At 43.3% G+C, this 11,566-nt stretch overlaps 1 protein-coding gene across 1 annotated transcript; it reads left to right on the plus strand.

The window, feature by feature from the left end:
• Positions 1-144: 144 nt before the first annotated feature.
• Positions 145-5,600, plus strand: LOC104166243 (retinol dehydrogenase 12-like; the record flags this gene model as incomplete). Its single annotated transcript, XM_009706109.1, has 6 exons — positions 145-317; positions 1,112-1,267; positions 1,559-1,663; positions 2,076-2,285; positions 3,130-3,319; positions 5,285-5,600. Coding segments are annotated over 6 exons (937 nt in total), but the record flags the coding sequence as incomplete, so codon positions are not given.
• Between the last annotated feature and the right edge of the window lie 5,966 nt (positions 5,601-11,566).

Raw genomic sequence — 11,566 nt, forward strand, 5'->3', positions numbered from 1 at the left:
CATGGCCCGATCACGACACTATTGTGATCAACCGCTTCAGGTAACGACGCCCGTGACTCCCCGGGGCCCGGAGCGCAGTAGTTAGCCCGACCGCTGGTGGCAACCCGGGGCTCTGGGAGCTCAACCCTGACCGGGGTCCCCTAGGGAGGGAAGGTGCCCTCAGACCTCGTCCCGTGACTGCTGCCGCCTCTCTTGCAGGAGGTATGTCGCTGGAGGACAGTGCAAGTCGACAGCTAAGCTGGAGGGGAAGGTGGTGATAGTCACAGGAGCCAACACAGGCATTGGGAAGGAGACTGCCAGAGACCTCGCGCAAAGAGGCAAGTTACCGGCCTTCATCAGCAGGCATCCCTGTGCGGCTGTGTGTGTGCGCCCGTGTGTCAGCAGTCCCTTTTCTGGATCTAAGGGAGGGGTATTTTATGCTTACATTTAAGTGAATTGGATTCCAAAGTTATTTCAGACGAGCCCAAGTGTTGCTTCTCCAGAGGCTGTAACCGCTGAGGTGCAAGTCCCCAGTTCCTCAACTGGTTTCGTTGCTTGAACGCCAAAAATGTGCCTTGTGATATGAAAATACTCTGCACTGCAACTGTTTTGATAGGACTAGGGAAGTTCCTGGTATTGCTGGGTTCTACTTGTATGGAACTGGGAAATGCCATAGGTCCACTGCTGTGTGCTTTAGATACTCATGTTTCAACCTAATTTGGTTTAAATGCTTTTTGGGTAACTGGTAAGGAGATTAAACTACCTGTTCACAATCCGTTTAGAATCCAAGTATCTTCATGTGCGCCTGGCTTGACGTTCCCATTACAGGGGCAGATATAACCCTAGCATACCAGTGTTGTGGTACACACTCCTGACCTGGGAGAACAGGTAAACAGGCACTTCAGATGTGCATTTTCCCAGTCTGAAAACAGCTTTGGGCTGGATCCGACCTAACAACGTAGTAAGAAAGCCCTTGTTCCTCCCAGCTGCTCCCCGACTGATGCCAATTCCCTAACGAAACAATACGTTGTTTGTAAGCACTGTGCATAGTCAGCCTGCTCGTCATAGCCTTGATCATCCAGCATGCTCCAGTGATCTCAGCTTCTGTTCCTGCTTTTTTCCCCCCTTGCAGGTGCAAGGGTGATTGTCGCTTGCAGAGACATAGTGAAGGCAGAAGCTGCAGCCACGGAAATCCGAGCTGAGACAGGGAACCAACAAGTCATTGTGAAAAAACTGGACTTGGCTGATACGAAGTCCATCCGGGAGTTTGCTGAGAAATTTCTAGCAGGTACAGTCTTTAGATTCTTCTTTTCAGTGAGAATATTTTACCAAGGACTTCTATCTGCTCTTCTAGCAAATGCCAAATCCCTGACCTGCATCTCTCTGTACTATGTTGGGTACTGCAGTTCACAGCAGGGGCTCATCAGAGGCCATGAACTAGCTCGTGGTAGACTTATTTTATTGAGGTGATGTGGCTGCAACGCAGACAGGCATGGGTTTTTTTGGCTGACTTGTGCCACCTTCTTGTCTGTCTTCAGTCTCCGTTTTCCTGTTTAAGGATGTCTGTTGTTTCTTGTAGAGGAAAAGGAACTCCATATTCTCATTAATAACGCTGGGGTAATGCTATGCCCTTACTCCAAGACTGCTGATGGCTTTGAGATGCACCTGGGAGTCAATCATCTTGGTAAGGCCAGTGGAGTCGTGTTTGCGTTCAGTATCTGTGCCAAAATGACAAAGGAAAATCCTGCTTTCAGATTTTCTCTTCCTCGTCTGTCCTTTGGGAAGGATGGAAGGCCATAGTTAGAGTTCTGGAGATACAGTGCAATGTATTTGCTTATCGTGGACCCAGTTTAAGTATCTGTATGTGTCACGTGGGACATCTGAAATGTATGACAGCTTCAGCTTTTTGAAGCTGAGGAGCCGAACTTAATGGCCCCCAAAAAGCTTAGCTGTTAATTCGGGGGGGGTCTTCTTTTCCCTGGACTTGAAGTGAGGGCAGCAGTAAGATACAACATGTAAATAATATGTTGTAAGTACTTTGAAATTCCAGCAGGGGAACCCTTCAGAGAAAGATGACATTTCCTCTCACACCCTAGGTCATTTTCTCTTGACTTTCCTATTGCTGGAGCGTCTGAAGCAGTCTGCCCCAGCCCGCATAGTGAACGTGTCCTCACTGGCTCATCATGGAGGCCGGATCCGCTTCCACGATCTCCATGGTGAGAAGAGCTACAACTGTGCCCTCGCCTACTGTCACAGCAAATTGGCTAACGTGCTCTTCACCCGGGAGCTGGCGAGGCGTCTACAAGGCAAGTCCCAGAGGAGAGTGGTGTGTTTTTCCACTTGGCTTTTGAGCACCGTGGATGAGGAAAGTAGACTGAAGAAAGGTCTGGAAATTGGCTATGCAGAAACGAAATGGTTTGAGGCGAGGGTCACTGACAGCTCTTTGCAGGAAGAAAATATCTCTTGTCTGTGGAACCGGGAGATGTAAAACACTAATTGTCTTTACAACAAGGCAGAGGAGTTTAGTAGCTTGGCACAGTTGAATGTATTTCATTTTTCTTTGGTGCTTGTCAAAAACTAGCTGCACCCATGCAGACAATTGTGGTATGCGAGTGGAAGCTGAAAAAACAGAAGCAGCTGAACTACAACTGCAGTCTCCAACAGAAAAGCTAATGCATATTTAGCTGCCTAAATGCTGATGGCCTGGAGAACAGAAGCGTAGGACTAGACAGTACCTCTTAAGTCACAACATCTGTCACAGTCATGTCATTCAGTCCATAAACTTCAGTAGTATTTATTTTACTAAAACAGAAAACAGTGTCTTCTCTAGGAAATTAGTACCATAGTAAGCCAAAAGAAGCTGGTGTTCTCAACAGCCTGATGGAAGTTGCTGCTGTTTTAGCATCCAGGCCCTCCAGCACCTTATTTTGCAGAAAGCATGTCGTGACTGCAGTGTTTGGAATGGAGTTGGGGATGCTCTAGCAGGCACTAACTACAGAGGATTTCACTTACTTTCCCTGTATCCATGCCTGGACTCCTCCTCTAAGTTGTAGGATATCTGCAGGTAGAATTGAGGAGTATATTACCCTTTTTTTTTAAAGGCAGTTTGATGCATGCAGATTTGTCCTGGACTACTTTCTTTTGCCATAGGCACTAAAGTCACAGCAAATGCTCTCCATCCTGGTTCTGTCCGTTCTGAGCTGGTCCGGCACTCGTTTGTAATGACGTGGCTGTGGAAAATATTCTCATTCTTCTTGAAGACGCCTTGGGAAGGAGCTCAGACCAGTGTCTACTGTGCAGTAGCAGAGGAGCTAGACTCTGTGACAGGACAGTATTTCAGGTGGGTGCAAGCTGATGGAGTGATATACTGGGGAAGGCAACCTTCTTGGCTGGGGAAAATGAGACTTACTGTCATCCTTCATTAAGAAGGGACTGGGTAAGAGGCTGGCTGGTAAGATTGAGGGTGACAAATACTAGAGCATTACCCCTTCCAGGTCTGTTGCAGTGGATATTGCATTAGAAGAAATCCCTGACCTGTGCAACACTTCACACAACAGCAGGTCCTTTAGTGCTAGGACAAAGTGCAGGAAGAGCTGCCACATGCTCAGACTTCTAATCCTGGTCTGCCTGAGACTTGGGCAAATCACTTTTCACTAGAGCTGTTTAGTTAATGAGGTCACTTGAGTCAATCCTGGCAAGACCACTTTGGTTCTCTTTGTAGTTTTACTCCATTAGAGCAGAAGGGCCCTGTGCTCCCAGGGAGCTAGGAGGGCTGATGGTGCTGCAGAGCTAGGAGGTGAGATTTTCAGGACTGGCAGATGATAAAATAACTTGATTCTCCAGTGCGACGGACCCACCAACTGGGAGGGACTCCTGCTGGGATGCTTATTGCTCTAGCCTGCAAACTGCCTTTTGTAGCTCCCACTACAAACCCTGTTTCTTGACTTCTTTGACTTACTCCAGGACCCTGCATAGTCATGTCTTTTCCCCTCACCAAAACTACAGCCCAGAGCAGTTTCAAGTCATCATCATCCTAGATTTGAAGACTGCCATTTGAACAGATTCATGCAGATGTGCCTGTCAGCTTCCCACCAGGTGTAGAACAGTGTAACAATACCATTTTTTGGGAATTTGTCATCTTTTTTTTTTTTTCCCCCCACATGGATACTGTTGGAGCCTTCGTGGAGCTTTCCTCTTGTGATATGTGACCAGATTAGTCTCTAATGACTTTGTCTGATCTTCACTTAGGAGTTTGTACCATCTTAATCAGACTTGAATATATAAATAGATATCTTAATCCTCCCTGGATGACTGACTGTCCCACGATATAAATGGCACATTTATGCACTGGAGTACAGAAAACTTTGGTGGATTTTTAAACTCATAAAAGAAAGGAGTTTTGGACTTGGGAAATGAACAGCTTCTACAGTAATTCACAATTTACACTGGACCAGCCTAAAATCCTTTTCACTTTCCAGGCAATAGAACATAACACACAAGTATAGCCATTTAAGAAAAGAATTTGCATGCCACAGCAAGACAGGTGGAGTCCATCAGAGTCATTTCAGGAACATCAGGGACTGTACACTTGAAGCTCTAAAAACACTAGGCTGGATTAAAATCAAGATGCAATATCTCCTTTATTCTCCTAAACGCCCATGTTATTGCAACATCTAGCATTACAGATGAGAACACATGATCTCTGTTGCAGACAGAGTGCTATGTGATTGCAAGAGCCAAGAAGAAAGGAGCCAGAGTTCAGAGGATAATGGAAAAGGGGATAACCATACATGGTTATTACAGTATTATTATTCTGGGACAGCTTTGCCTTTCCTGCAATGGCAATATAGTGGGATGAATAGGATGGGATAAATAGTTTAGAATGAAGGGCTGTTTGAGTGGCTTTTTTGTAGTGTTCGCTAGAAAAGGTGCTCCTGAAGAAGCTTGGTTAGCCCTTACAGCCCTTTTTAGTGGTATTAATGAGAATGTACACTGAAGAGTATATGGTAGAGCATATATAGGTTTCTTTAAGAGCTGAGACAACAGATAGCATTAGACTTGCTTGCCAGTTCTTGGTGCTATTGGAAGAGACTCTTCCCTAGCCAGTTGGAAAGAAAGCTTTCTCAAGGTGGCTTAGCACCAACCCTTGCTCATTTGCTGGCTAACCTCCCACCCTTCTTCAATTGGTCTTGAAGTTAAGCTGACAGAAAGCAACCCCCTTATCTTAACACAGACATTTCAGTGTGCTAATGCAGATGGAGATCTTTGACTTAAAAAATAAAAATAAAAAATGTTCCTCTTACAGCGATTGCCAGCCAGCATACATATCTCCACGGGGTCGGGATGATGAGACAGCAAAGAAGCTCTGGAGGGTGAGCTGTGAGCTCCTCGGCATCCAGTGGGACTGAGCAGCGCAGACCTCAAGCATATACCTAGCTGAGCCCAGTGATGTTTCTCCTGGGAAGAGCACTGCTGAGAGACCTCAAGACTAGAACACTGATACTTCAGCTGCCCTAATGATGGTTCTATGGACACAATCTAATGTGAATTTCTGGAATATTACACTTAAGGATTGAGATTTGTAAGCAACGAGTCCCCCTTCCTAGCTGGAGAATTAGAGCACCAACGCAGGGAGCAACCTTTGCTTGGTATTTCACACAACAGCCTGAGGCTATTGTTCTCTGGCTTTAGAATAGAAATGGAGGTTGCAGGCTTAGGTTTAGATTATGAAGTAACAAAGAATTACCTTTAAATAAGGGTTGGGGATTTTTTCCTAACAGTAATAGTAAAAAGGTAGGACTCTCAACTTACGATCTATGAGGCTATTTTCAGTTCCTACTATTTGACCTGGCAGAGTGAAAGTACTTTAGGATATTAGATTTTCTGGCAATTACATGCAATACAAACGCTCTCAAGCACACAGAAACAGGTGCTGGCCTTCTTGTGCCAAGCATTAGGTAAAGTTTTTAAGTGGGATCAATTATTTTTCTCTGTTTTCTGTAAGAAGCTGGACCCTAGCCACTGAAGTATCTTGGCCATTGATTGCAGTAAGTTAACTGAGGGTTGGCATATCTTTTGAGAACCCAGGTCTCAGTCCAGGTGACTGGGGGGTTAAAACCTGCAGGAGTGCCCCAATTGTGTGTAGGCAAGTTATCTTGTTAAAAAAAAATAAAAATTAACATCTCTCCTGTGAAGCATTTAGCAAAGATGGTGTAAAAGTTGTCACAATAAACCCCCCAGCTGCACTTTAAAATTACTTTAGAACCTAGAAAAGAGAGCAGAATGAGTAAAGAACATCTCAACTGTGTTAAAAACATTAACCAACTTCAGCTGAGACTTCAGCTTTAAATGACAGCAAACTACCTAGCGCTAAATAGCTGAAGCAGAGCTCAGGACTATCTTGATATTATGGTCAAGTTAGTTAGGTACAGGACAGGAAAGTAAGACTTGCAGAGAAATCCTTACATTTGTCTGCCCAGCAGTTACTGGCCTTGGCTGGCCAAGGCTGCCAGCCTGGCCTTGCAGTATCATCCAGCCTGCACTTCAAAAGGCAGCTGCGTCAATCCACACAGTAAAGGGACTGCTCCTTTGGAACTCTGGTGCTACTTTGGTGCAAACTGCTAGAGTGTGATCCATCATCAGAGATTATTTCCGAAAGAGTTAAGCAGTTAGAAAACAAGTGCCACAGCTCATAGGATTATCTTCTGCTTCTGAAAAAAAAAAAAATCTGGAAGTTTTTGGACTTGCATATGAGCATGCTACTGTGACCAACTGCCAGTTTTGGGAAACAAATGCCAATTTTATGATTAATTCTTTCTGCCTGGATGCTATCTGTGCAGATCTGTCCTGTGCTACCTCTGAGCAATACTAAATAAAGCTATTTTCCTTTCGCAACAGGAGACTGTATCTTCCTTCAGAAATGTTGAATTGGTTCACACGGTGTTGCTGTTATCTGCACCTGCCTTACTAATGCAGAGAACTCAGTTTGGGTAACATTTTAAAGTCCCTTTGTGTTTCTCCGTGTCACTCTACCTTTTTCCCCTCCCTCTTTATGCTTCATCTTGAATATGAAGCTAAATCCACAACTACAATGTAGCAGTAGAATACTACCTAGCATTGCAGGCTTGGCTTGCTTTCTGTGTGTGTGATTCTTTATCTTGGAAATGGCTTTCAGGAGCAATAGAAACCATTTTTAAAAAGGCAGGAAGTGTCTCTATGCTGACATATTTTGCCCTTGCAGGTCAATGGTCTTCTCAAAGAAGTCTGATTGTAGATTTAACCTAAGACCTCAAAGTACACATTTCCTTAGACACACAAACACTCTTTTTGACCTTGGGCAAGTCATTTATACCTTCTTCTAGGCTGATCTGTAAAATGAGGGTACTAAAGCTCATTTAGCTGTCTCAAAGGGAGGCTTGTAAAGGAGAGTTAGATTAACTTGCAGAGCTCTCTAAAGAGGATTACTGGTTTGTGAGAGTACACGTACCAGGCTGAACTAGCTACCGGGAGGACTTCTAAAGATGTGCTATTCCAATTGATCCGAATGTTGAGGACACTGTAGCAGAGAGAGGTTTTGCAATACAGAACAATTCTCCCCCTTCTAATTAGTCTGCTAAGCATAGCCAAAAGCAAAATACAGATCTAGAAAGAGATCCCCAGCTGTGCTGAGATAAAAAGCAAACAGAAGATATGTTAACAGTCATAATACTTTATTCTCTTTTTTCATTGTAAACAAACCCTGGTCATTAATAGAGAAGTTCTTTTTAACTGGCAGTACTCAATCCCTTTATGATGCTCAAAATTTCAAAGCCCCTTGATAATTGCACTATTTGTGACACAAGGCAGTTAGTCAGGATCAAAATTCCAGTTCTGCTGGTAAGAGAAAGATCCCTACAATTCCAGGTTAAGAACAAATTACAGCAAACACTATATAAAGTGCATCAGGTACAGTGCAAAGAGGTCAGGAAGAAAGGCAGGTACAGAACTGACGGGTCTGCATGGCAAACTCCACACTCTGTGCTCTATACAGCTGAAGGAACTGGAGCAGAAAAGTAGCTGTTACAGCAATGCAGATATGGATACCCACAAACAGTAAAACCTCCTCCCCATACTTTGAGATTTGGAAATGATCGAAGACATGGATAGTGTCATGTTTTAGGATTAGCCTAACAGCTGTAATCTGATGGAAAGCTAGGTCAGTCTGGCCAAGAAAACAAAAGCTTTCATTAGTACTGCTCACTAATGAGATAATGCAAATCTGTGGTCAAGAGATTCTGAAAGCTAAATGTGGTCATTTCTGACTGCTTCGCTCTCAGACATTTCTAGCCCTGCTCTAATGAGCAGAGCACCTCCAAGAGAGATGTTTGTGTCAGTGGGACACTGCTCATGAAACACTAAAGGAGAGGGACCAAGTCCTTTCCAATACCATGGAAGTCTGTTCTGTCACTACAGTGAGCTTGGGGATAGTGCAAAACTCTTCAATTTGACAGTCTCAATTATTTTATATACTAAAACTATTTACAGTTATATTACACTTCAGAAAACCTGTTGTTTCTTTTGAAGTAAACAATAAACATTTTAACCAAAAAAGTGAACTAGTTTTCCTGCTTCTTGTGTTGAAATACTTGTAAATAGCAAACACAAACTTGTGGAGTGCCATGTTTTGTTCTGTTTCCTTTTTGAAGGTCCTACTACTCTCTACCATTTTTCTGACCATTTCTCATGTCCCAATCACAGCTGCAGAGAAGCAGCTGCTTTTTTTCAGCATCCCTGAACACAGCCATTACACAAAGATTCCTGCTTTTTCATAAAACTGAATTAACCTAACACTTCCTCAACAAAGCCTGTCAATATAGTCTATACAATATGTCCAGTTAATAAAAATTTAGTCTGGTGTTCTATTGTACCTGACAGGGACAGATTATTCTCATAAGAAACAAATAAATCCCTGTGTGACAGGGATACATACTACCTGTTGAATTTTACCACAGCTTGCTCTATCTGTATTTTCTGCTATATCTGACGAAAAAGTGTGGAAGTTTACTGGCAACTGTTCAGTGATAAAGCTGCATCGCAACAATTTATTGGATATTACCATAGCAAAGAGAGAGGTATGTGATTTTTCAACTATTTTAAAGGATTATTTTCCCTTTGTACTCCCCTTACAGGATATACCATTTATAATTTCATCCATCTAGTAAGGGCTCAAGTGCCATATATGAGACACATCAGACAGTGTGACTGATAAGTAGAAACCTGTCATGAAGAATCAGTTCCTACCTTTTCAAACGAACTAAAGAAATTCGGCACATTGTACTGGGGGCGGGGAGAAGAGTAGCATGGTTTGTATAGAGGCATAAACCCAAAAATCTCTGAATTTCAGTCTTTGTAAAAGAAGACCTCTCCAATCTCGAAAAAGTTTACAGGAAACCTATAATCACAAAAAGTTTTACACTCTAGGCTACATTGAGTTGATGAGACTTTTCTGTCCTCTCTGTATAGGTTTTCTGGATTAAAAATAAGAGACATATAATAAAGTTCAGTGCCTTTAAAACAACCAATCAATCCCCCCCCCCGAAACCCAAAAAACAACAAAAAACCCAAACCAGAAACAGAATTGCTTTCTTCCATACACCTAAATTCTTGCTTGTTTGAAACTGCCCCCTCCCCAGACCCCCCCATCAAAAAGATAGCCAAAAAACACCCTGAGGTAGCGACTGTTAGTCAAAATACAGGACTGGCACTTGTAATTTAGTTCCCTTCCTTTCACCAGGGACACATTAGCAGCACCCATTTGCCACCAACATCAGTCAAGAGACTTCCATTTTACCAAGACATTGCTGTACCACACGCTGTCTTGAAGCCTTCCCCTTCTGTATGGTGGTGAATGTCAATTACTTACTACTTTCTAGTGCCCTGGGGAAGCCGATTTCTCATTTTGGGCTGGTGCACTGAGAGCCATTGGGCACAAATGGCCTTCACAACATCATCTCCGCTGTTCTCAGCCAGCTGTCGCACATGCTGGACTAGCTGCACTGCTCTGCTCTTCTCCTGTCTCACCGAGACCAGATAGGCAGAACGCAACTTGTTGCACATGACGTAGGCCTGGATCTGAAGCAGAAGAGGCCGTCAGAACTTGGTTAGAAAGCTGTAGTAAACTAACAGGACAAGCTTAAGCAAGGATTCACTGGCAACAGTTCAGAAGCGTGTTGTACAAGGCAGGAGCAGCATGTTACGAAACAGAGTATGGCATGGAGCAGATCCCAATGTAAAAGATGGATAGACAGCTGTATTTTATTTTATTAATTTTGTCTCTTGTGGAAACTCCTGTACTGTATCACCATAAAATTAGCATCAGGAATCCTATCTTGTGCATTAATTTACTACATCCTCATGGCAAAGAGTCTAAACCAGTCATTTTCTTCCATTGCTGGTTCTAGAACAGCTCACATCTTTCAGTGATCGATCTTACGTAAAGGTAGAATGAAAAGCCCATTTTTTTAATCTACCCACAACAGTGAGTTTTTCAGTTGGAGCAGGACAAAGCACAGTCACAAATCTTAAGATTTTATTCCCATCTCTGTCACTCAGGATCTACAACAACCCACAAATGCTGAGCTACAGCCTCTTCAACTATAAACATGCATCTACAGTTCAGGTATTTATCTGTGACTCTCCAGTAGCTTGGCCAGCTGGTATGAAAGCTAACAAAGAAACAAAGTAGTTTAGGCCCTGCTTCCTCTAAGAAAAAAAGTCTATCAGAATTGGACAAGTTTTATCATTTAACTCTCAATCATGACAGAAATAGCACAATCCAGAAACAATGAGCTGAAATGGTCATCTTGGAGGTATGTTGATCCTCATTAGCTGTCTGCCGTTACTAGAAACTTCAGTGAACCTATGTGAAAAGCTGGATAACAAAACCAACAAACCCACCAATGTGGGCCTCTGAAATACTTTTCATCCCACTATAACAAACACCTAGCCCTCACTCTGAGGACTGTCAAGGAACTAATAGGGATAACATCAATCAGTACCTTCATGTCACAGCTCTACAGTCACAAACACAATTAAGGAATTCACTGTGATTTCTACAATCTAGGAAGTGGCCTTCAAACCTTTGGCTTGAGAGAGGATAAGAGAGAAGATGGTGAAAAAGAGCCTGTAGGCTGCAGGCCAAGACTGGGCTCTTTAGCTCTTGCTAAAGGAGTTCCTTCACTGTACTTTTACTTACCTTGTTTTCATCACTGTCCATATCCTGAATCAGATTATCGAGATCCTGTATCCAAAGAAGGGAAAAGATGTTCATATCTAGAGCGGCTACAGTTTGCAAATTTTTATTGCATCAGGGACCAAACCCCTGCATAGAGGAAGGCCTGCTGAGATCACAGCTAGATGGTTACATTGTCCAAACTGTGAGAGCTGCAGATATAGAAAATACAAATCCAATTCTTCCCTTTACCACAGCTACTCCTGCCTGCCATGTCTGTGGGGTATCCCTAGAAAATGCTATGAGCCTGGGAGTCCGCCATGGACACGGATCACGTTACATGAAATGAATTTGTAGGTTCTCTGCACCCCAGCAGGA

This window comes from Cariama cristata, unplaced genomic scaffold (assembly GCF_000690535.1).
Source record: "Cariama cristata isolate BGI_N322 unplaced genomic scaffold, ASM69053v1 scaffold14738, whole genome shotgun sequence".
In the NCBI taxonomy this organism is placed as follows: domain Eukaryota; kingdom Metazoa; phylum Chordata; class Aves; order Cariamiformes; family Cariamidae; genus Cariama; species Cariama cristata.